This window comes from Zeus faber (assembly GCF_960531495.2).
Source record: "Zeus faber genome assembly, chromosome: 10".
In the NCBI taxonomy this organism is placed as follows: domain Eukaryota; kingdom Metazoa; phylum Chordata; class Actinopteri; order Zeiformes; family Zeidae; genus Zeus; species Zeus faber.
In genome coordinates this window covers 6,392,856-6,419,142 of record NC_137199.1, presented here as the reverse complement: position 1 = coordinate 6,419,142, position 26,287 = coordinate 6,392,856, and the positions used below count along the sequence as shown (strand labels likewise).

Sequence of the window (26,287 nt, the reverse complement as noted above, 5' to 3'; positions counted from 1 at the left end):
GGCACTTTCTCCTCTCTGCAGGTTAATGATGCCACTGACTCCCTCTGCTCCACCTTGAGCTCATGTCTGGATAGCCTGTGTCCACTATCCACCAGACCTGCTCGTTCAACCCAGTCGCACCCTTGGCTGACTGACACCCTCCGGACAACGCGCACTGACCTCAGAGCAGCCGAGAGGAAATGGCACAAATCCAAAACAATTGAGGATCTTGCTAGCTACCAGACACTGCTGTCCTCCTTCTCTTCCAGCATCACTGCTGCCAAGAAGGCCTTCTTCAATGACAGGATCAACGGTGCCACAGACACACGTAAGTTATTCACCACATTCAAGTCTCTGCTTTACCCTCCACCACCTCCCCCAGCTACTAACCTCACTGCTGACTGCCTTGCCTCCTATTTTACTAACAAAGTGGCAGCCATCAGCAGCCAATTCACTAAACAACTTACTCACAACCTGTCTTCTCCAGCCCTAGGCTCATCGTTCCCTGGTTTCACCCCCCTCGCTGAAAGTGAGGTATCTAAACTACTAACATGTAGCCGTCCTACTACCTGTCCGCTAGATCCGATCCCATCTAACCTCCTTCAAGCCATATCACCGACTATCACCCCGGCAATCACACATGTGATTAATTCTTCCCTAACTTCCGGCACTTTCCCTTCCGCTTTCAAAGCGGCTCGGGTCGCACCACTGCTCAAAAAACCCTCACTCGATCCCAATCAAGTAGAAAACTATCGGCCGGTCTCTCTCCTCCCATTCCTTTCCAAAACCTTAGAGAGGACGGTCTCTAGACAGGTTACAGAGTACCTGTCAAGAAACAACCTTCTTGATACACTTCAATCTGGCTTCAAAAGTGGTCACTCCACCCAAACAGCCCTGTTGTCTGTGACATAGGCCTTAAAAACTGCTAGAGCTGCTGCCAAATCCTCGGTTCTCATTCTGCTGGACTTATCAGCTGCTTTTGACACTGTCAATCATTGCATGCTCCTGTCCATACTCTCAAGCATGGGCATAACGGGCAGTGCACTTTCCTGGTTCGAATCTTACCTTACTGGGCGCTCGTTCAGTGTGACATGGCGAGGCCAGCTGTCTGTGCCTCACTACCTCACCACAGGGGTGCCCCAAGGCTCGGTGCTAGGCCCCCTCCTCTTTGCCATATACACCACCTCACCAGGCCCGATCATCCGCTCACATGGCTTTTCACATCACTGCTATGCGGATGATACTCAACTCTATCTGTCCTTCCCGCCCGACGACCCTACTGTCTCGACGCGGATCTCGGATTGTCTCGCTGACATATCCACATGGATGAAGGATTATCATCTTCAACTAAATCTGGCGAAAACGGAACTGCTGGTCTTCCCGGCCAAACAAGGTATTTATCACAACATTGATATTAAAATCGACTCTCTATCTCTTGTTCCTACCTATCTTGCTGTCATTATTGATGACCAACTGACATTCTCGGACCATGTTGCCGCCGTCTCCCGGTCCTGCCGCTTCGCACTACTCAACATCCGACCCAATATGCCACTCAACTGCTGGTACAAACCTTGGTGATGTCCCGCCTCGACTACTGCAACGCCCTCTTAACAGGCTTGCCGGCCTGTGCGGTGAAGCCACTTCAGATGATACAGAATGCGGCGGCGCGACTGGTGTTCAACCAGCCAAAGAGGGCACATGTCACTCCGCTGCTCATCGAGCTCCACTGGTTACCTGTAGCCGCCCGCATCAAGTTCAAGTCTCTTATGCTGGCCTACAGAGTGATTGCTGGGAATGCTCCCGCCTACTTAAATGCTCTTGTAAGAGCACATGTTGCCCCCCGGATGCTGCGCTCGTCAAATGAGCGTCGCCTGGCTCTGCCGGCCATACAGCCACGGCAATCCAGGCTATTCTCATTTGTAGTTCCACGTTGGTGGAACGAGCTGCCAAAAATGACCAGAGCGGGGACCTCCCTCTCTGTCTTTAAGACGCACCTGAAGACCCAGCTCTTCAGTGAGTACCTCCTGTCCTAACCTACAATAGCACCACCTTGCAGTATTTATTGTTACACGAATGTTGTTGTTACACCAATCTCTGTCGCAATGTAGCTGAATGTTATTCTCCCTTGTAAGTCGCTTTGGATAAAAGCGTCTGCTAAATGACTAAATGTAAATGTAAATGTAACTCTGTCCTAGACGCAAAAGCATACAAATAACTGTAACTTTGTCAAACTAGTGGACGTTGCTGAGATGAACTACCTGGCTATGAACGGGGAGGGAGAGTTCGGAACACAACACATTGAAAGCCAAATTACTGCATGCGTGCAGTTTAGCCCTCGCAGCTTTTAATTGTGTGTGTGTGTGTGTGTGTCCATGCAGAACGGCACGCTGATGATTGTTGACAGGAAGAAGAACATCTTTAAGCTTGCACAGGGGGAGTACATCACACCGGAGAAGATAGAGTGAATGAATGAAAAATGAAAAGAGGCCCCAAACAGGCTCTCAGAGTGTAGCTGGTAGGGTTGGGGTTAGCCCACACCGAAGCTGATATACAGAGACTCATATTATATGATAGACTCTACATTTTGTTGTATTGTCAGCACTAATTAATTCCACTTTTATGAAACATGTATATTCTTACTGTTAAATAAAAGCTTTTTTTAAAACAAAAGATGTTGTGTGTTTATGACGCTGTTCAACGTTCCCTCAAAACACACACAAAAAAAAAAAATGCAGGCATTGCCCCATTCAGCAGGGTGTCAAGTGGCCATGTGACAAGTAGCCATGCGGTTGTGTTGGTCGACCAAGCCATTTGCATTCTGGGAGTTGGCTGAATGAAGCCAAGTGCGGGGGGAAACTTTGAAGGTTTTGCCACACCCTTGCCATTAACAAGTCATAGCTTTAAAAATATTTGCTTGATTTGCATAAGTGATACAAAAAAAAATCTTATGGCCAGTGTTTACTCTCAAACTAGACACAGGTCCAACAGACTTAATCAGAGAATCCCATCCTTGTCACCAGATTGTTGGAGAGTTCCCACTGCGTGGTCGGTGAGCTTAATCTGCCTGCCACAGGAAAACAAACAGAGTATAAAAGATAAATTTTATAAATAAATTTATTCTGCAGAATAAAGAGAAGGATTCAGAGCTGCTTCAAAGCAGTGGTCTGATCAGTCTGCTCCTGCTTCTTTTTTTTCTTTTTCTTTTTAACCTGTGCTGTCAGCATGCTAGATATACAACACAGAGTATTTGTATGCTATTGCATCTAGGACAGAGTTAGTCTGCAAGTGGAGTTCAACTTCTCAACCTGCAAGGAAACTCTTCCAGCAACGCCTGGTTCACCCCGGGGAGGTTTGTTGTGTGCATCGGGATATTCACACGTATTCGATGGTCCAGCTCGAAATTCGTTACAAGGAAAAAAGCATAGGGTACAGGCTGCGGTTAGTTCCCGCAGCCTGTACCACTGAGGGAGTGGGCATCTGGTCACACTAGTCATTGAGCGGGATGAGTTGGGGCTGGAGGTTCAAAAAGTGACCGATCATACCACGGCCCTGTTAAGTGACCATCTCTCTCTCCGTCCCAGAGGGCGGACGTAGCTGCACTTCAGCATTGCTTCTCTGATGTTTTCTCCTCCCTGCCAGTCCTCACGTCCCTCATACACCACCATGTGGAGACGACCCTGAGGGTGAAGGTGCGCTCTCGGCCGTATCGCCTGCCCGAACACAAACACAAGATCATGCAGGCTAAAATAGAGGCCATGTTGGACGTAATTGAGGAGTCCACGAGTGACTGGTCCTGTCCCATCGTGCTGGTGGGTAAACCCGATGGGTCAGTCCAGTTCCGCCAGTTCTTCATTTTTCACGACACTGGATTTAACCAAGGGCTACTGGCAGATTCCTAGAGTCCAAGGAAAGATCAGCGTTCTCCACACTGTTTGGCTGATACCACATTCGCAAACCTCCGTTCGGGTTGTGTGTGTGTGTGTGTGTGTGTGTGTGTGTGTGTGTGTGTGTGTGTGTGTGTGTGTGTGTGTGTGTGTGTGTGTGTGTGCGTGTGTGTGTAAGGTGTCCACCGGTGAGTGTACAGGACTTATCCCAATTGGTGCTGGTGTATCGGTACTATGTCGTGGCGCCTCCAAGCAGCAGAAATATCCCGCAGCTCCCCTGAGCTCCACAGATGCATAGACACCCCACAGCTGCAGGAAAGCCCCGAGCACCCCGCCTGCACCCACAGAAGACCCCCAGGCCCCCAGAGTAGCCAGAAGCCCCAGTCTGCTCCTGGTTCTGAAGAAGAGGGCTTTATACTGATGAGAGGTTGTTTACCATTGGTCAGCTTGTCATTTACAAGATTATAGCCCCTCAATCATATCCCTGGGTGTTATCCCCTTATCCCCATTTCTTTTGACTTTCCATGTAACCATATCGGGTAATGTTATTTAGTCTCTATGGTGTGGAGATGGGATAGTTTGAGCAGCCACACCTGACCTGGATCTAGGTGATTGGGTCAGGGTTGCTGTATACCTGTGGCTCAATGGTTGAGCTAAAACCCCCATCTCACACACACTCAGGGTAGGAGCCCTGTCATGACATGTTCCATCTGCTCCTGACTAATCCACCTAGCCTCCTCTCTGCAATAAACTGATGTCTACAACCCGTCGTCGTCTGTGTCTCTGTGTTAGAGGTCCCTGACAATGCCACTTGGGTGGTGTGTGGTAGGCGGAACTGCTACAGTGGCACCTGAACAGGGACTCCGGCATGGGGAAGGGACGCAGAGGGGCCATCCAAAGATGCCCTGGAGCCACCAGCGGATCAATGGGCGGCCCCGGAACCAAGCCTCTCCCGACTTGCAGCGGCAGCACCCAGGGGTCCAGCAGAGGACCAGGGGAGAAGCAGCCACAGCAACCAACATGGGTAACCGTTTGCAGCTAGCTCCTCCACCCAGCAGCCACCGCTGGGGCCATCCAGGAGTCCAGCAGCCAGGCCACCCCTCCAAGCAGCCTCCGCAGCAGCCAAGTCGGGCCACGCGTCACGAGCCAGCACAGCAGCCCGAGGTCCCATGCTCAGGAAGGGAGGAGGGGGCAGTCTGTCGTCGCGGTGGTGAAAGGAGGCCTGTCGACATTGCTGCTCCGGGGACCCAGGTCCTCTGGAAGGGGATCTGTTAATTTTTTTTGGACACTTGTTTGTATAAGGTATGGGAACCCTGTTTCAGAGTCCAACGTTTTTATTATTTAAGGTACTGGAACCCTGGGTTAGAGTCTGTAGTTTTAGGTGAGTAACCCTGTGTCAGAGTCTGCTTCCAACATTTTTTTTTCATTTTTGTTCTCTGCTTGGTGGTGGGGCGGAGTAGATTTCGGCCAGGAATTCTTACTGGCCTCAGTTTGGTGTTGGGGATATGTGGTTGTGAAGATGGGATGGTTTGAGCAGCCACACATGACATGGATCTAGGTGATTGGATCAGGGTGGCTGCATACCTGTTGCTCATTGGTTGGGTTAATGAGCAACAGGTAAAACCCCAACCTCGCACACACTCAGGATAGGAGCAATATACTGGGACACCTCACAAGAGCTGCCCTTTTTAGATGATCTGACCCAGTTGTCTAGTCATCACAATTTGGCCCTTGTCAAAGTCAATCAGATCCTTACGCTTGCCCATTTCTCCTGCTTCCAACACATCAACTTCAAGAACTGACTGTTCACTTCTTCGCTGCCTGATAAATCCCACCTCTTGACAGGTGCCACTGGAACGAAATGAGCAATGTTATTCACTTCACCTGTCAGTGGTTTTAATGTTGCAGGTGATTGGTGTATCCTGTCTGGTTGAACTGGTTGGTCTAAGATACAGTTGGAACCTCAACCCCTATACCACTTCATTTAAATGCCAATTATAAATGAATTACTTAATAAAGCCATTTTTTTACTGGAGGCAGGTTAGGTCTTTATCATGATTTATCAGGTAGCGAACACTTACAATATGATTGATACATGAGCTATACAACTTGGGATGTTCAATTCTAATAATATACTCCTTATGTTCGCAATTCTATACCCCGATTGCTGAACGCTTTGCTCGTGCTGTGATTAATTTTCGCTTTACGTCTGCTCACCAAAACTGAACCCTCTCGCTTTCCCTAGGAAGCCAGACGCAACCAACGTAACATGAATATAACAGGGACGTTGCTGTTGACGAATTTATTATGGTATCGCATTTAAAAAAAAAAAAAGCAACAAAAAAAAGCAACGCATAGCAGATATATTTGCCACGGACGACACCATTGTGATTTTAAAGTAAGACTTAATTTTGAATCGTGGAGAGAGTGTCCCGTCGATTAACAAAAGTCGATGTGTCGGTTTCGACCCGGTGTCTTTAGAAATGGGACAGTCCAAACATTACAAGGGTTGTGCGGGAACCTGCTTCGCGTTTCCCGACGACGTTTCCTGCGTTGCTGCTGCTGCTGCTGCTGCTGCTGTTGTTTTGGTCTCATTTAACCTTTCATGGTGTTTAAAGTAAAGTAAAGTAAAGTAAAGTAGTCATTACAGCCAGCGTCACACGTGTTAACGTTTTTTGTTTGGAACCCTTTCGAATTGTTGGAACTGTTCACTACAACGATGAGGTGAATATCACTCGGTACCAGTTGTAAACAGTCCTAGTTCACTAGTGTGGTGTTGTTCCGGTATCTATTGACATATGACCGAATATTCGTTTGTGCGCGTCTCCTTTCAAGGTCCTACGTTCGGTTTTAAAAACGTCCGGTATCAAGGGTTTATTAAACGACCCACGCTTTGAATTGTACCGGCTTTAATCTCAACGCGAACCCTAAAATTTGTGATATTCTGATTGATTATTCTGTTCGTTCTTTATGCGCCAGAGTCAACGTTAGATCGATTCATCCCCGGGGGGGGGGGGGGATTGCGGTGTTTACAGCAGCACACATCAAAACAATAGGCAATGACAATAATATTAAAGTAATACGAATAAAAAAAGTAACAAAACATTGGCAATAAACAATGAATGTAAAAATTAACAATAAACATTTCTATGCACAATTCACTTTCTGACAAAGTAGGAAACCGTACGAGTTTGTATACATACAGTGTATAAAATAAAGTGTGTGTGTGTGTGTGTGTATATATATATATATATATATATATATATATATATATATATATATATATATATATATTAAAGCCTACCAAATACTAACCGTGACCTTGTCCTCTTTTCTTTTTTCTGCTTCTTGGCAGCACTAAAAAAAGGAGAGGACCCAAGATGCTCAAAGTCCCACAAGTTGCGACCAAGGTGAGTTATTCGTTCACGGTAGAAGTATGAAATAATACAATTGTCTGATGGAATAGATTAAATTCCATCCTCCATCCTGTTGGGACTGAAATTTTTTAAATTACATTATTTATCTTTTATATTATTAACCAGGTTGAGAACTTGAACTACACTTGCAGACTAACTCTGCCCTAGATGCAATAGAATACAAATACTCTTTGTTGTATGCCCAAAATGCTGACAGCACAGGTAAAAAAAAAAAAATACATTATTTATCTTTGTGTTTTGGGGTAGTCTACATGTTCTATTCGATTTGCATTGTAAGCTAGAAAATCCTGATAATTCAGAGATTCTCAATGAATTAAATTAAATCCATTGCTTACATTTTTCATTAGGATAAAGGAAAATTTATGTTCTTATCTGGGTCAAAATTGTCAGGGACAGGGATTATTCTTTAAACAGTGTTCTCACCAGGTCCTTGAGGTGTCTGAATTTCCTCCTCAGAAATGTAAGTACTGGAATAAGTTGAGAATGGCCCTTTTTGTGCTGAAGTGCTTGAAAGGTCCTTAAAAAAGGACCCCCCCCCCCCCCATTTCCAGAATTGCATTTGTCATAGATTATGCCAGGGAAATGTAAATTTAATCAAGCATGGTTTGGAAATAGACACTTATAATAGTAAATGACAACGAGATTAATAGTTATATATATATATATGTGTGTGTGTGTGTGTGTGTGTGTGTGTGTGTGTGTGTGTGTGTGTGTGTGTGTGTGTGTGTGTGTGTGTGTGTGTGTGTGTGTGTGTGTGTGTGAATATAAATAATAGTCAATGAGATTGACATTATATTTTAATTAGTTAAGATCACCTTGACAATTGATTATATTTGTTTTGTCCTTGAAAATGAAAAAAATAGTACTTGGGATAAAGTACTTGAAAGTCCTTTTTGACAGAATGAACCCTGTTCAAACCAGTCTCTTTTTCCTCTTACAGGATGACAGATTCCTGACTGGTAGTGTATGACTGTTCCCATCGTTCTGTGTTTGTGTCCATGTTCCAGAAGGTTCCGGAGACTCAGGCCGAGAGTTTGGGATCCCTTAACCTGTCCATCATAGAGAGGGCAAGCTTCCTGGAGGGAGAACAGCAGAATTTCGGTGAGACAGTACAGTCTTATATTTTTACGGTCTGCTTTTGTACCCATTAACTAACTTCCATTATGGTGTTCAGTTGTGTGATACACATTATTAACGTTGTCATTCATAATCTTAATTCTGAAACAGCGGTAGATTCTTAGCTGCCTGCAAGCACCAGTAGAAACAGGGTGCTTGAGTTGTGTCCTCAGAAATGTAAGTATTGGAACACCTTGAAAGTAGCCCAGTTTGTGCTGAAGTGCTTGAAAGCTCATTGAAAAAATGTTGGTAATTTAAAGCATGTGATATTCAACCTGGTTTTATTGTTCAAATCATAACGTTATACATTTTTCACAGAATCGCTTTTTTCCTCACAGTTATACTTTTTCCACTTAAAAAAACAAAAAACTTTAATCACAATTGGTCATGAAAAGTCAACACAGCAGCTGCAGTAAATGTACAGGAAGATGTTATCGCCTGCTGGGCATTGCTGCCTGTCACACCACCGGTGCCCATGGGTCAGCTGCAGGGTCATCAGCCAGAAACCACCATTCACCAACGTTTCGCTCCTTTAATTCTGGAACGTCTCCTGGTGGCGGAGCAGTGACAGGGACGTCTCCCCGTCACCCCCTGCAGCTGATAGTTGTTCTCCCCTGCGGCTGTTGTCTGGGGTTAGGAGTTCTTTCCCTAACACCTATCCTTCCTCCTCAGCCAGAGCCAAAAGCTCCCTTTCTCAGCCTCCTCTGCCAGGTCCTTTGTTGCCCTCTTTAGCCTCTCTCCGGTCACTCCTGCATCCCTCAAGAGGCGTGTGGTTGACAACCCCAAAAACCCTCGGCATCCAACCTCCACTGGGTAGATGGTAGCCTTCCAGCCAGCCTCCCGGCACTCAGCAGCCAGCTCTGAGTACTTGGCCTTCTTACGTTCGAAGGCGGCCTCAATCCCCTCCTCCAATGGTACTGTGAGCTCGATGAGGTGCACAGATCTTGCCTTGGTTGACCACACAACTATTTCTGATCGGAGAGATGTGGTGGCGATCTCTGTGGGGAACCGGAGCTGCCTGTCGAGGTCAACCCTCATGTTCCACTCCTGGCCGGGGGAGAAGGGCATTGATTTTTCTGTTGGCCTGGTGTTTCTCCTTAGCCCTCCTTCTGAGACAAAGCTGGTGTGGTCCGCTGCTGATGATTCAAGATTCAAGATTTTTATTTGTCACATACATATACATACTTTCATACATATATGCAGTGAAATGTAATGCAACGCACCCGGTGATAGCACACTATGTCCTAGGGGGAAAAAAAAAAAAAATTATAATTCTTTCTATTAGACCGACTAACTGACTCCTAAAACGTAATACAGTAAGTTGAATACTTATAGAATAAAATAAAAATATATAGAATAAAATACAATAAAAATAAAATGGAATAGATAGAGGGAATATGCCTATGTATATACAGATATGTGCATTAAAGTGGCATGTGAATGTGAATAGAGGGAGGTAGTGTTTGGGATAATACAGCACAGTATACAACAGTACGGCGCAGCAATACGGCATCACGAACAACCCTGAACAGTGACAGTATGCGGTACAGTATGCTACATACAGTACAGTAGGTAGTGGAGCCTAGTGCATGGCTCAGTTAGGACCCCTGGTGAGGTCAGCGTTGACAGTTCTAATGGCTTGCGGGAAAAAACTCCGTCTCAGTCTCTCTGTTCTCACTGTGTGACTGCGGAGGCGCTTGCCTGACCGCAGCAGCTGAAACAGTCTGTTGTTGGGGTGATGAGGATCCTTCATGATCCTACGGGCTCTGCTACTACACCTCCTGGTGTATAACTCCTGCAAGGGGGGGAGGGTAGTTCCAGTGGTACGTTCAGCTGAACGCACCACCCTCTGCAGGGCCCGCCTGTCCTGGGCAGTACAGTTCCCAAACCAGGCAGTGATGTTGCCTGTCAGGATGCTCTCCACTGCTCCAGAGTAGAAGGACTTGAGGATCCTCACCGAGACTCGGAATTTCCTCAGCTGCCTGAGGTGGTAGAGACGCTGCCTCGCCTTTCTCACCAGAGTGTCTGTGTGAACAGTCCATGTTAAGTCCTCTGTGATGTGGACTCCCAGATATCTGAAGCTGCTCACCCTGTTGACAGAAGTCCCATTAATCCACAAGGGCGCGTGCGTCCTCGATTGTGATCCACGCCTAAAGTCCACAATCAGCTCCTTAGTTTTGCTGACGTTCAGGTGTAGGCTGTTGTCCTGGCACCAGAGTGACAGGTCAGCCACCTCCTCGCGGTAGGCCTTCTCATCGCAGTCGGTGATCAGGCCCACGACTACGGTGTCGTCAGCAAACTTGATGATGGTGTTGGAGCTGGACCTGGCCACACAGTCATGTGTGTACAGGGAGTACAGTAGGGGGCTGAGGACGCAGCCCTGGGGGGATCCTGTATTCAGGGTGAGGGAGCTTGACATGTACTTCCCCACCCTGACCACCTGGGGGCGGGCTGTGAGGAAGTCCAGGATCCAGGCGCACAGCGGAGCATTCAGTCCGAGCTCCATCAGCTTGACAGCCAGTCTGGTGGGGACTATGGTGTTGAAAGCTGAACTATAATCGATGAACAGCATTCTCACATAGGCCCCCTTCTGGCCATCCAGATGCGTGAGCGTGGTGTGCAGTACCTGGGAGACCGTGTCATCCGTGGATCTGTTTTGCTGGTACGCGAACTGCAACGGGTCCAAGGTGCGGGGAAGGGAGGCGCAGATGTAATCCTTAATCAGCCTCTTGAAACACTTCATGACCACCGAGGTGAGGGCCACCGGACGGTAGTCATTCAGGCAGGTTGGAGAGGCGATCTTCGGGACAGGAACGACGGTGGATGGTGATGGTGGTTCTTTGTTACCCTGTCGACACACCTCCAGCACTTCGGCTAGCTTTCTCAGGACCTGGTCGTGGCGCTATCTGTAGTGCCCCTGTGAAAGCGCGATCTTGCAGCCTGATAAGATGTGCTGGAGGCTTGCGTTGGGGGCATTGCAGAGTGAGCAGCATTCTTCTTTCCCAAACCACTGGTGAAGGTTCCAAGGACAGGGAAGCGTGTCATAGGTTGAGCGAATGAAGAAGCTGAGTCTTGCCTGTGGAATCTTCCACAGGTCTGACCAACTGATGTTCCGGTTAACAACTCCCTCCCAGGTTGTCCAGCTTCCTTGTCGGCCCTGCGACACAGCCTTGATCTTGTAGCGATCTTCCTCCATCATTGTCACCTCTGCCACCACCATCTCCTTCCTCTCCTTACGGTTGACCTTGGACCAGAAGCGTGGCGCCTCTCCCCATCCTAGCCCTGCTCTTCCTATCTGGACTCTGCCCACTATCTCCTGGTGTTGCAGCCGACCGACAGCTTGGTCAACCTCGGTTTGGGCATTCCACTTACGGCCGGTTGGAACCTTGGCGTTTGCTTTCCTTACCGACTGCTCTGTGGACTCCCTTAGCTCGAAAACCAGTCTGGTCTTCTCCTGCATGTAGCCCAAACTTATGGACTGCAGTGGCAGCTGCAGTGTGTTCTTCCCAAGGAGACCGGTTTCAGATAGGCACCATTGCAGCCCCAACCACTTTCGGGTGAATGAATTGGCTTTTCCATCCATCTTACTTGCGGTCGATGAGGGGATCTCACTCATTTTCAAGGGCCACATTACCCTCCTGTAGAGTGTGAACTGGTAGCACCAGACCTTATACTTCCCAGGAAGTTGGCTTTGGTCGATCCTTGTCAGGCTGTGATAGAGCTGTTTCATGACTGTTTTTCCCATCTGTTTATCAGACGGCTCTGCAGTGTACTGCCTCCCCAGGCTCTTAATGGGTTGCTCAGATAGGAGTGGGATTTTTTCTCCTCCAACGACAAAGATGGTGCTGTCATTTCTGACTCCTTCTGAGCTACAGGCTACGAGATTTGGAGGGCTTGATCTTCATTCTTGCCCACAACATCAACTCATCCATCCTTTTCAGCAGTCTCGATGTACATGCTGCTGTCTGAAGGAGGCTGGTGACGTCATCCATGTAGCTCCTCAGTGGGGGTAGCCTCTGACCAGTTGGTAGTTTGATCCCTCCAACCATTTGTCTTGCTCCGATGAGGATTATCTCAAAGGCTGCTTCAAACAGTATTGGAGAAATGGCACATACCATAGCGATTCCTACTTCGAGCCGCTGCCAACCAGTGGTGAAATCCTGGAGGGAAAAGCACATCTGCAGATCGCTGAAGTACTGTGCTACCAAGTTCTTGATGCAGGTGGGCATGTGGAAGAATTCCATGGCGTAGTTGATCAGCTGACGTGGGACTGATCCATACGCGTTGGCAAGGTCAAGCCAGATGACATGCAGGTCGATCTTCTCCCGCTTGGCCTTCTGGATCTGGTCCCAGATCATCATGGAGTGCTCTTCACATCCTGGAAAACCTGGGACTCCTGCCTTCTGGCAGTTGGTGTCGATATAGCCGTTTTCTAGCAGGGAGTTGGTCATCCTTCGGGCTAGCACTGAGAAGAAGATCTTTCCTTCTACCTTCAGCAGGGCAATGTTTCGGAATTGGCCAATATCTCTGGAGTTAGGTACCATAGTAGCTCCAGGACCTTGGGGCAGTTCTTATAGAACTTGTAGAGGACTCCATTGGGGCCTGGTGCTGAAGAGGACCTTGCTTTCTTCACAACTTGCCTGACTTCACTGAGCTTGGGGGGCATGATGTTGAACTCAGCTGTCGGCAGTGCAGGCCGAGGCACGTATCCTGGTGTTCCTAAGGGGACGCTCCTTGGCGGATCACTGTACTGCTCTTTAACGTGCTGCTCCAATTGCTCCCTGGTGGTTTCAAGCTTGCCGCTCTTCTTCTCCTCCAGCAGTTGTCTGGCGTGCCTGAAGGGATCCTTGAAGAAGCTGGCTCGCTCTTTTTGCTTCCGTTTTCTGCACTTGCGAATGCGTTCAGCTCTGTGAAGTCCAGCAAGCCTTTTCCTGACCTCCTCCCACAGGGCTTTCAGACCCTCTTTCTCTGCGTGCGTTGCCTTCCTCCAGTTCTTGCGGAGTTGCTGGCGCCTTTGCACCAGCTGGAGGATTTCCTTTTCCCTCCTTCCCTTCTCTCTCAGGGCGGTCCTCTGTTCGGGGACAATTTCGCCAAACCTGTCCTTGCAGGTCTGGTATATGATGTCCCCAATCAGGTTAAGCTTAGACTCAGCCCCTCCATGCAACGATCCCTCTAGGGTCTTGATCAGGTCTGTATCCAATGTGTGCCATGCCTCTGCTTCGTTGGACTTCGGCCACTTGAGCTTGCTCCTTTTGGCTGGTTTCTTGGTCCCTGCGTTTGGCTCTGTTCTGTGTGAGGTGGTGAGGACTGGGTCTTCGTGCTCACATGGGGGCTCAGTCTCCACCAGAGGACCTTCTTCCTCTGTGACTCTTGTGCCTTCAGCGACGTTGGGTCCTTCAGCTCTGTGGTTTTTACCCTGGCTTTTGGTCCTTCTTGTCTCACCTGCTGACGCAGTGCAAGGTTGCTGTTGGCCTTTCTGACCACACTTGATTTCCCCTGGTGGATTCGTACTCCTAAATGTGGTCACTTTCTCCCATCCGCATGCACACTTCAGGAGGATCTTCTCATTTGCTGGAGTTCTGGTGTTCTTGTTGTCCGTTTCTGTTGCCATCATTACCGTATGGTCCGTCCTGTTGGGCCCATCTTTCATCCCGCCTCTCGGAGGGCCCGTGGGTTGTTTTCTCTTATGATTCTTCGTAGTAAGGTTTTGGGTGTCTCTTGAGAGTAGTGGGTTGGGTAACCAGCCGCCCACTCCCGGTGCGGTCTTTCCCTGCTGCCAACCATTCTTACCACCTAGATCACAAAGGAATAAAACCCTCAAAATGTATAGATAAAAACAATAGAATTCATAGATTAAGAACAAGGGAATCATCCTGGACAGAGCAGAGTACCCCCCCCCCCCCCCGCCCCAAAATGTCCAATTGTCCAATCAGTTTATGAAACTGAAACTCAACCCTGAGGCGAGCTGAGAGCAAGCCAGTCATACAGGGCTGGGTCCACTGTCCACTGACCCAGGACAGCGTTCTCTCTGGTCTTCCAAATGACCAGTTTGGCCACCCCCTAAATAACACAAATAGAAGATCAAAATGGGAGGGTTATAACTTCAAAACATGAAACTGAAATAATCAGTAACACCGCACTGTCTCACATTGGCCCGTACACATTCATGGAATCAAAATAAAACAAAAGACAGTTTACAACAGATAGAAATGCAAACACAACAGGTCTTCAAAATAGACAGTGTTTTTACACACAAAACTGATGATGGACGGACAGACAAAACAAAATTCCTCCTCATAGTTATACTCACTGAGTCTAAATCACCATAGTTTAACTTTTCAAGAGCTTCAGTAGCAAGATCCGGGCAGGCCGAAGCCACAACGGCTATCGCTGCCAAGCAGTCATGTGAATCTCCATAAGAGGAAGGAAGAGAAGTTTGAGTAGGATCGGTGCACCACATCAAAGTGACAGGAGCAAAGTGAAAGTTGCACATGTTGATAATGGAGAGGCGTTGTCAGAGAGAAATGAGCCAGTTTGCTTCGTAGCAAGATAAAGGCTGTAATCAACCCAATAACCCCGGTACCAAGTTTCTGAGCATAGTATGCAACAAGACATAATTCATCTCCATAAAATTGCAACACAACTAATCATAAACCATCTCATCCACAGTTTTGCAATCCAGCAAACCCAACATGGAGCTGGTGTTTGTTTTAAAGCGACAAAAACGTTCTCCAGTCTAATGGCTGCGCAAATGTTACATCATTCTAAGATCCAAAAACAGCAATACACCGCGTTCCAAATTATTATGCAAATTATATTTTTCTCTGATTTTCCTAAATAGTCGATGCAAATGACAGTCACTATAATTTTCAAGTCATCAACCGTTAGGCTATATTTTGAATGTTATTGAACAAACCTCCCAATGATAACAGTATTTCTTTCAAAAATAAAAAACTCAAAATGCACTGTTCCAAATTATTATGCACAACAGAGTTTCAAAACATTTTATAGGTTGTAAAGAACTGAAAATGGTCATTTGTTGAATTTGCAGAATTAGGTCATATTTACTGAAATCAAAAGCTATTTCAATCAAAAACATCTTAACAGGCCAAGTTACATAGACCCTTCTTTGATATCACTTTTGCAATTCTTGCATCCATTGAACTTGTGAGTTTTTGGAGAGTTTCTGCTTGAATTTCTTTGCAGGATGTCAGAATAGCCTCCCAGAGCTGCTGTTTTGATGCCAACTGCCTCCCACCCTCATAGATATTTTGCTTGAGGATGCTCCGAAGGTTCTCAATAGGGTTGAGGTCAGGGGAGGACGGGGGCCACACCATGAGTTTCTCTCCTTTATGCCCATAGCAGCCAATGACACAGAGGTATTCTTTGCAGTGTGAGATGGTGCATTGTCATGCATGACGATGATTTTGCTAAGGAAGGCACGGTTCTTCTTTTTGTACCATGGAAGAAAGTGGTCAGTCAGAAACTCTATATACTTTGCCGAGGTCATTTTCACACCTTCAGGGGCCCTAAAGGGGCCTACCAGCTCTCTCCCCATGATTCCGGCCCAAAACATGACTCCGCCACCTCCTTGCAGACGTCGCAGCCTTGTTGGGACATAGTGGCCATCCACCAACCATCCACTACTCCATCCATCTGGACCATCCAGGGTTGCACGGCACTCCTCAGTAAACAAGACTGTTTGAAAATTTGTCTTCATGTTTTTCTGGGCCCACTGCAACCATTTATGCTTGTGAGCATTGATTAGGGGTGGCCCAATAGTAGGTTTATGCACAACTGCAAGCCTCTGGAGGATCCTACACCTTTCGCAGGACCCCAGAGGCACCAGCAGCTTAAAATACCTGTTTGCTGCTATGTAATGGTATTTTAGCAGCTGCTCTCTTAATCCCAGAAATCTTAATCTGGCAGAAACTTTTCTCATTATGCCTTTATCTGCACAAACCCGTCTGTGTTCTGAATCAGCCACAAATCTCTTCACAGTACGATGATCACGCTTAAGTTTTTGTGAAATATCTAATGTTTTCATACGTTGTCCAAGGCATTGCACTATTTGACGCTTTTCGGCAGCGTGTGGTGTGGGTGTGGGTGGTTGTAAGGGTGTAAGGGTAAGGTGTCCACCGGTGAGTACATGACTTATCCCAATTGGTTCTGGTGTATAAGGTTGGTGCTATGACGTGGCGCATCCAAGCAGCAGAAAGGGCCCCCGAAGCCCCCCCAAGCTCCGCAGCCGTGTAGACACCCTACAGCGGCAGGAAAGCCCCAACCACCCTGCCCAGCGCCCACAGAAGCCCCCCGGGCCCCCAGAGAAGCCGGAGGGCTGTGGAGCAAACCCCACGCCCGGCCCCGAGGAGCATAACCCAGTCCCAGGGAGCATTGAGGATCTCTTAAAGCAGGTGGGGACCACGAATTCGGCCAGGGAGAGGTTGGAAATTGTGGTGAACGCAGGAGCTAGCAGGTTACCATAAAGGGTACCTGTGTACCCTCCCAGATATGCCATCAGGGCCAGCAGCTTTCCTTGTGTTCATACGCAACAGAGCCCTCCTCACCTCATGTTCTGTCACGGAGAGTGCGTGATCTGCCTCTCTAACTCCCCTCAGCCGCACTAGCCAGCGCTGACGATGTAGTTATTAGTTGGCGAGCTAGCGGTGCTGGTCTCAAACAGTGCTTAGAAGGAGTTCAGGTCAGCTGCTCCGGTAGTCTGTTATAGTCCGTAGTCCCCGCTATAGGCTCCTGGTGTCGTTCAGCTTCATCTGTCTCTGCATCCTGTCCACGAGTTCTTCTTAGCGGCACTCACCGCCTTCTGCATGTTATAGGACTCCGCTTTATAACCCTCCATGTTACCGGATGCCAAGCCGGAGTTGTGAGAAACGGTGCGAGCATTTAGAGCGGCGTGGATGGATTTGTCAACCCATGGTTTTTGATTTGGGAAAAAGTCTAATCTTAACTGATGGGACAATGTTATCCGCTAGCATAGCTATGTAAGCTGTGGTTACTTCCGCAAACTGGCTGACGTCGCTGGAACTTGATTGGAACATATCCCAGTTGACGTCACTCAGTGCGTCTTGCAACATCGCCTCTGATTGGTCGGACTCCGCTTCAAGTCCCTCGTCACAACTGCTTTGTCTAAACTTCTTTGTTGATAGGCTGGAATCAAAAAAATTGGCGGTGTTGTCTGACTTATCCAAAGGTGGGCGAGAAACAGTCCAAAGTTATTTCCCCCCTGGTGGCACACGTAATGTGTTGCTGGAAGTTAGGCATAACTGTTTTTAAGGTTCAACTTGTTGAAGTCACCAGTTATCACCATCGCCGCAACTGTGTCAGCATGCAGTGGAATATAGACCACCATGATGTTAACTGAATTAAACTCCAGAGGAAGATAGAATGGGCAGCATTAGATGGTCAGATACTCGAGGTCGATCGAGCAGGACTGGGAGAGAGCTTTATGTTCTTCGGATTACACCATTTTTTATTGGTCATAAAGCAAACTTCTCCGCCCCTGGATTTTCCGATTCCTCTGGTCTATCCGCCCCGAAAAACAGAGAATGACTCGGAAGGACAGATGACTTGATCTGGTATAAACGAGGTAAGCCATGTTTCTGTCCAGCAGATGATATTACAGTCTTGAATATCCCTCTGGAACATAATCCTTGCCTTGAGATCATCTATCTTGTTCTCCAGAGACTGGACATTTGCAAGAATGATGCTATGTAGAGGTGGACGGTGGGCTTGAGCTCTCAGTTGATTCTGAATGCCAATGCGTGCTCCTTTGTATTTTCTCCGCCAATTTCCAACGTTCACCTTGTTGTTATGGTGATCGGGTCTGAGAATCTCTGTCAACCATGCTGGGTCGGTGGAAAGGGTATCTAAAAAATGGTGTTTTAATTTAATATTTACATTTAACAGTGTATTCTTGTTGTAGTACTTTAATGCCAGTGAGTTTCTGGTGACAAAAGAACTAAAAATACACATAAAAACAGGGGGGGAAAAGCAGTCTCCTTCGACCTCCACAAATGTTGACCGACTGGTATGGCATTTTTCATCCAGTCACGTGTGTACAGGGAGTACAGTAGGGGGCTGGGGACACAGCCCTGTGTTCAGGCTGAGGGTGCTAGAAGTGTGCCTCCCCACCCTAACCGCCTGGCTGTGAGGAAGTCCAGGATCCGGGCACACAGCGGAGTGTTCAGTCCTAGCTACAGTAGCTTGACAGCCAGTCTGGTGGGGACTATGGTGTTGAAAGCTGAACTGTAGTCAATGAACAACAATCTCCCATAGCCCCTCTTCCGGCCATCCAGGTGAGTGAGTGTGGTGTGCAATACCTGGGAGACCGCGTCGTCTGCAGATCTGTTCAGCCAGTATGCGAACTGCAGCGAGTCAATGGTGCGCGGGAGGGAGGCGCAGATGTAATCCTTAATCAGTCTCTTGAAGCACTTCATAGCCGAGGTGAGGGCCACAGGACGGTAGTCATTCAAACAGGCTGGAATGGCGTTCTTTGGCACAGGGATAATAGTGGATTTCTTGAAGCAGGACCGGACCATCGACTTGGCTAGGGAGATGTTGAATATCGTAGTGAGCACCGGGGCTAGCTGGTTAGCGCAGGTATATGTAATGTTTGTATATTGTGTATGTATGTATGTATGTATGTATGTATGTATGTATGTATGTGTGTGTGTGTGTGTGTGTGTGTGTGTGTGTGTGTGTGTGTATATATGCACGCACACACACACACAGATGTGTATATATATACTGTATATTAGTGGTGTGGGGATGGTGTGGTGAGCAGCCACCACTGACCTGGATTTAGGTGATTGGGATCAGTGTGGCTGCATACCTGTTGCTTGTTGTTTGGGCTAATGATCAACAATTAAAAAAACCCATTCCCACAGACACTCATGATAGGAGCCAGTGTCATGACATGTTCTACCTGCTCCTGGGCTAATTTCAGCTAGTCCACTCTACAATAAATTGTTTGTTTACAATCCTCCGTCATCTGCGTCTCTGTGCCGGAGGGTTAGAGTTGCCGTGTGATGGCCAAACTGCCATATTGTGTGTGTGTGTGTGTGTGTGTGTGTGTGTGTGTGTGTGTGTGTGTGTGTGTGTGTGTGTGTGTGTGTGTGTGTGTGTGTGTGTGTGTGTGTGTGTGTGTGTGTGTGTGTGTGACTCACTACTTGTGGGATGTAGTCAAACTGACTTGTCAAGCAATCGATTTTTGTCATAGAGAAATATGTCAATTTATTTATCAGCTATTATTAAGCCATTAATATCCTTTATCAAATAAACAATAATTTATCAATTTTGCATATTTTCTTCATTTAATAATTAAACCACAAATAACTGATAACAAAAATAATAAGAAAATACTTTATTAGAGAAACAGCTCAATCAATACACATACAGATTGTGAAAATCTCCTGCATCCTCCTCTGGTTAATGGGATGAACCCACTTCTGCCTTCTCCTTCGCACCCATGAAGAAGAACCAGCACCGCCTTCCTCCTGTCAATGGGTGCAATGTACTTAAAGATGATTATTTGTGCTAGTGCTAAAATGCGTAGTATTAATTCATTCCAGTGATAAAATGTGCTGTATTCATGCCAGAAGCTGATATGTGAAATATAAACAATGAACGCTTAACTCACAAACTAATCCAGCTACGTTAATAAACAGACTCCAAATGTGAATTAAATGAAAAGTAAAAGGTTGAGAATGGAAGCAACGATTCACTTAATTCACTTTCCCATTTGAAAGTCTTGAGAAAGCTGTTCAACAGAAGCTGCAATTTTGTGTCTGCAAATTGCAAATTTTTGGGACTTTCTCTTGTGTTGACTGGCTGGCTTCTCTCCACTTGGGTTACCTAGGTAACCCGCTCCACAGCACAGCTATGGAGGAAGCCTTGAATTCATCGCAGGGGAAGCAGTCGGACAGAAGGAAGGTGGAGAAGAAGAAAGGAGATGGAGCTCGTGGAGGAGGAAGAGAGGGGAGGAAGGTCCTTTCTCCAAGCAGGATTGCCGCCGATAGGAAAAGTCGTGGAGCAGCAGTTGCACGACGAAAGAAGAAGGAGGAGGAGGAGGAGGAGGAGAAGAAGAAGGCTGGTGTTGGGAAGGCAGGGGAAGAGGAAAAGAGGGCGAGGAATGAGATTAGTGTAAGAGGGAAGACCAAAGCCAGGTAATGTCAAAGGTGAAAGCTGACCAACTATTGCAACAAATAGATGGATAGATAAATAGATGGATGGATAGTTTATTCATTCCCGGTGGAAAATTGCAGTGTTAGCAACATTAAAAAAAAAACAACACATTTTAAAATTTGTATATATTATATATTTTTTCAAATATCAAGATATCACCATGAAACTTGGTAGACATGTTTACCATCATGGATATGGCTGTCCTGACAAATTTCAAGTGGATTTATTACTGTGTCATGAATTTACAGCAAATTAATCAATTGAGCCTATTTTTTGAATTCATTGCCTAATAATTATGCCAATTTTGACCAATCTCTTAGCTTTTTCTCAAATGATGTTCATGCGTATCCCGTGGACCTGCCCCACAAATTGTGTCGTCATTCTGACTGATTTCTGAAGACACATCATCTGAAAAAATCATAATGGGGACAAAAAAATAGAGGTGGACATTATAGGTCCCAATTGCAAAATTGTTCAGAATGTCCAGCTGCATATGTGTATCAAGTTTCACTTTGCCAGGACAGCGATGAGCCTTTGAGGAAGAATGCCTGTTAATGCGCCCCCTATTGGCCAATCAGTGCCATTGTTTGTGGGGCCTGGACTACCGTACTGAAATAGAAAAATAGTTACCAATGCACAGTGTGGATGAGTTATTGAACAAAATACAGAAGAAATATAAATAATAATAGGAATTCCAGCAATTGCAATTGGTTTCCCTGTAAGTTGTGCAAATGTTTTTTTTTTTATATATCCCTATTTTGATATTTCTCTTCACCCAGGTACCTTTTCTCTCACCATCAGTCTGTTTTATTTAGCTCTCCGCCCTCTCTCTCTCTCTGTTTTGGCCAGGCCTGGGAAGGACAAAGGAGTGGGGAAGGAAAACGAAAGGACGAAGCCGTCGGCAAGCGGGAAGTCCAGTGGCTCTCGGTCACCTGTACGGAAATGATCTATTATTCTCTTCTCATATGTAAACTGAAAACCTTGTTATTATCAGCAAGATTTTAGTTACAAGCATATTCTGTTGGGAAGCCCCGATTTAATTAATAGAGAGAAGTCGTTTTCTTTGAGCACTTTAATTGGGCAAAATCTTTGCTGTGGCAAAGCAACCAACATTGATTCAGGACTAGAAAACAAAGAACACACAAAGACACAGTGTGATTGGTCTCTTTCTAGAGAGGCTCGGGGACCGAGGAGGAGGATTCAGACTCGGGCCCCAGCCGGAAAAGAAGCCAGCCCATCCGGTCCTCTGAGGAGGTGAAACACCTGGGCAGCTTTAGCCAACAACAAAAGGGTTAGACATTTTAACATAACTTTTTAAAAACGATTATTCATTCATTCATTCAGAGCCCGAGTCCCAAGAGACCCAGAGCAGAGGGCTGTGGCGGAACCCGGAAGTCTTCTTCGTCCGGTTCGACGAGCAAGAGGCCCGTTAATGGTGGACGACGACCGCCGCTGAAGCCAGCCAGGAAGTCATCATCAGGTAAGAGAAAGTGGAGGAATATTTCCAAAAAAATAAGAAATATATAAAAAATAATAAACACTTTACTCTTCAAAAAGTCATGATTGTTTGTTTCTTTATTTCAAACATCCAATCCATAAACTCTCTTTAAAGGGGACCTATTATGCTCCTTTTCAACAAGTTAATATATGGTCTCTGAGGTCCCCAAAACATGTTTTTGAAGTTTTTTGCTGAAAATACCACTGACTCAGCCATTATAACATGCCTCAAAACCATGGTGTTTTTCTTCTGTGTGAGTTCCGGGTTGTGTGAGCCAATGGGGTTTGAGCTTTACTCCGGATTCCATTGTATTCCTCTGTAAACTTTTCATCACTCATATTAGATCTCCAACGCCTAATTTAAGAGTTTGTTCCGACTTTTACCGCAGCACAAAGCTTGGAGCAGCCGCGTGATATGGCAGGGCTTCGGCCTTTTTTTGTTTCATTCAGTTACGGAAACCTAGCATGAACACACACACGGAAAGAAACACACTGCAAATACTAAGTTTCCATCGTCTGCAGTTTTGTCAGAGACAGTTGGTATTTATTCTTCTTTATGTAGGAAGGAGCTTCAAATCTGAACAGCCTATTTCGCCACGTTTTCTGAAACAGACAGCTCACAAAAAACTGACTGATTTGTCTTATTTCACAGTTTGTGTGTTAGTTGACCCATCAGAGACCCAAATGTATGTGCACAAGCACTGAAAAGGTGAGTTTTACATAATAGGTCCCCTTGAGGAGCGAGAGTTCTAAATTGATTTTGCAAGAGATTTACGTTTTGTTTTTTGTTTTTATTTCTCCAGATAGTGGACCAGAAGAGCCGGACTCCAACAAGAGGGTCAGGAAACAAGGTCATTCGGGAGGAAGAGAGTCGTTGGTGGTGCTGGATACCTTCCTGGCCCTCTGTGATGAATACAAGTAATGAACTGTTTCGATAAGAACCATCTCAGTCTGTCATCAATGTGTGGCATGGGAGACAAGTATGTTATGGGTAATCTTTCCATATCAAGCCTCTGCTTCAATAGGATACAGTACGTTGTATCTCTCTGTCCTACGCAAAGTGTACAGTATATCCTACCAGCACGGGTCAGGCTTGCTGCCGGTTGACTGTTTCCTCAGCTTTTCAATTTATTGAAATTGTTGCTAATTATGCAAAATTGTATTTTGGAAGGGAGTCGGTGGAGTCGGCAGCAGTCAGAAAGGCCATCGATTCTTTCTCCTCCTCTGTCGAGGAGCAACTCATTGAGAAGGTGCGGCTTCAATTCTTATTCTTTTGTTTATCTAGAGCTGTGGCTCCCAAAATGTGAGTCTGAATATAACAGTTAGATTCATTTATATAGACATTATATTAAATTTTTGTAATGTTATTTTACATCCACAAAAGCTTATATAACTAAATGAGACATACCATATAATAACAAATCAACAGGAAAAAATGTTGTTTGGATTATTTATTTCTATTTGAGTGACTTAATTTCTTACTTTTTCTATTCTTAAAGGGGGGCCAGACAAAAAAAAATGGGAATCACTGAAACAAACTGTAGAGATATAGATAGATAGAATAATAGTTAATAGAAGCTTTCTGCACTGTATAACAGTTTCTGGTTGGAACTACTCTGCAAGGTGTTAGGGATGTTGGATAGCACTGAAAACATTTAGGGTGTGGCCACAGGGGAGGGTTAGCTGACCGGAGGTCCATTATCTATCCTGTGGTGGTAGAATGCAAAGACTTCATCAGGGAAATGGGAGGACAACTTCTCCTTTGTGTTTCAGGTCCCAACAACCTAAACACTCTTTAAACCAAATGGCAACTGCAGTTCAGCTAATGGCCACTAGATGCTGCAGAAGACCTCCAAATAAATGGAAGTCAATGGAAAAAGTAGAAACCTCAGTAGAAAAAAGATCAATTGTTTTTTTTTTTGTCCACAGGACTTTACTCTCAGTAGCTGAGTTTACTTCTTTTCATTGGCACCTTGCTTGTGATTTTGAAAAGTATTGTTCCTTCCGTGGTCTGGCGGTTAATATCACCAGAGCTAAAAGCCGCCACAATTGGAAGAGCCCAACCGAATGTCAAGGCTGCAGCACCCCTTTCGGGCTGAGAAGGTAACATTGGACAAAGAGCAACCTGTTCAATAGCCGGTGGTGAATCAAATTGTTTTATCTTTCTCACCAGATCACCTCTTCCAAGGAGCTGCGGATCCTCAGAAGAGACAACGCTAAGGTGAGGACGAGGAATCTGTAGACGTCAGTCAATGTGATCACTGCAGTGGCATCTCAGGACTGTTTCCCTTTCTGAGCCGGTAGTCACTCCACTGTGTGTGTGTGTGTGTGTGTGTGTGTGTGTGTGTGTGTGTGTGTGTGTGTGTGTGTGTGTGTGTGTGTGTGTGTGTGTGTGTGTGTGTGTGTGTGTGTGTGTGTGTGTGTGTCAGGTGGGGACTTCAATCAGAAGGAAAACAGAGAGGCTGTTGGAGGCCAAGTATGAGTTGATCAGGTGAGGAGCCATTTTTAGTCCATGGACCCTTTTCTTTTTTTATGACATTATTTCTTGGGAGACGTCTGTAACGAATACGTACATTAAACATACGGTAGGTGATGCAGTTGACTCAAGAGGATCTTATTATAAGTTTTAAACGGCTAATTGTCGATGTTATACTTTATCCATTTAATCAAGGCCTTTTTTTGTGACATATTAAAAACGGAGCAATGTGTGGTGTCGAACAGTAATACTTCTTAATGCTTCTCATGCATTGCGTATGTGTTGGACCAATAGGGCGGAGCTTCAGCTGCAGTCGCTGCAAAAGGAGGAAGCCAAACTCGAGCTGCGACTGGCCGACCTCAGGCGAAGCCGCACCTTTCTCCGTGGCATCACCGAGCTGAACAGACAATACCTGGAGCACACACGAGCCCACCCCAGAGAGAAAGAAGTGGTATGAATGCAAATATCAATTACATTTAAAAAAAAAATATATATATTATAATAGTTTTACACACCTGAAATGTGTCATCTGCGATGTCCATACAAATGGGAGCTTCACCTCTTATTGATTCCTCTGCCTTCTAGTACGGGCCATCCAGCTTGCCTGCTCTGCTGTTGGAGACCAAGTGCCTTCTGCGAGCGGAAGACCAGCTGAAACATATCAATGAGCGACTGGAGAGGACTGTGGAATCTTTTTGATGTACCCCCCCCCCTTCGATACACAAGCAGCAGCCAGAGAAGGAGCGCCTTCTGAGCGACATGTCTTCAAAAGCAGATTGTAGTAAAATGGGAATAAGGAACGTGTCACTAAAACCCTTCTGCAATGGTTTCATTTTTACTGGATGGTGGGAGGTGGGAGGGGGCAGCTGGGGTGGAAGACAGAACAGGTAATTGTATTCAATGTTATAATAATATGTTAATGCTTTTGAGTGGAAGATGGGCATGTGATAATCGGATTAGTAATTTTCTTTTTTTTTTTTTATAAATTTGACGTACGTGAGTGTGACATGAATATTCTTGGCTCTGTACTCTAGCTGCCGGTTGTGTCACACCTGGTTGCAGCCGGTGACAGACGTGCTTCTCAACCAGTCAGCTTCTTGGAACGTTTGAAAGAGCGTTGCGGCCAGGCTGACCGCTGCACGAGCCACTGGCTCCAAATTCTTACCTGTACTTTTGTCCAAATTGGCATTTCCTTCTCGAGCGAAGGCACTGCTCATCCAACCTGTTGTTTCAAAAGGTAAACTTGAAACTGTTGCTTGATGCTCGCTTTGTAACATAATTCTTGTTTGACATAAATGGCGTTGTCTGTCAGTCAATGATAAGTCTGTTCATGAATAGATTTATCATTAATAAACATGTTTATTAATGTTCATTAACAAACTTGTATTGTTCAGAATCAAGTTGAGGCTAACCTTGGTGTTCGGTGACTTCTTAAAATACAACATGGGCTTTTACATGCAAGTCTGAACTGGGACTTAAGCTTGTCCTGAACTGTGTAGCTTCTAGTTTCTTCGGGTGGGTCTGCTCAGTCGGAAAACAAGGTGTTTTTGGTTTGTTTGTCTTCGTTAACGTGAGTTTATAGCTGAAAAGCTTGACGGTGTGTGTGTTTATATAGCTTTTATATCCATATACAGTAAGGAATGACTTGTATTTTTCATTACTTTCCATCACTGCTCATTGATAACTTCCTGACGTCC

The 26,287-nt window shown here is 46.0% G+C and overlaps 1 protein-coding gene across 1 annotated transcript; it reads left to right on the top strand.

The window, feature by feature from the left end:
* The first annotated feature begins 6,453 nt into the window (after positions 1-6,453).
* cenpu (centromere protein U) lies at positions 6,454-25,310 on the top strand. The gene is made up of 13 exons (XM_080008360.1): positions 6,454-6,587; positions 7,219-7,273; positions 8,308-8,401; positions 20,292-20,598; positions 21,467-21,551; positions 21,791-21,871; positions 21,962-22,097; positions 22,918-23,032; positions 23,286-23,364; positions 24,288-24,335; positions 24,544-24,605; positions 24,885-25,041; positions 25,176-25,310. The coding sequence occupies exons 1-13, from the start codon at positions 6,583-6,585 to the stop codon at positions 25,287-25,289; spliced, it is 1,338 nt and encodes a 445-aa protein (XP_079864486.1). The 5' UTR covers positions 6,454-6,582; the 3' UTR covers positions 25,290-25,310.
* The last annotated feature ends 977 nt before the right edge of the window (positions 25,311-26,287 follow it).

What these genes read in the sequence shown, in the direction of transcription:
- cenpu (XM_080008360.1), top strand. An exon ending in GGGAGAACAGCAGAATTTCG is followed by an intron (nt 8,402 to 20,291) that starts GTGAGACAGTAC and finishes TGGGTTACCTAG; the next exon opens with GTAACCCGCTCCACAGCACA. An exon ending in AGGAGCAACTCATTGAGAAG is followed by an intron (nt 23,365 to 24,287) that starts GTGCGGCTTCAA and finishes CTTTCTCACCAG; the next exon opens with ATCACCTCTTCCAAGGAGCT.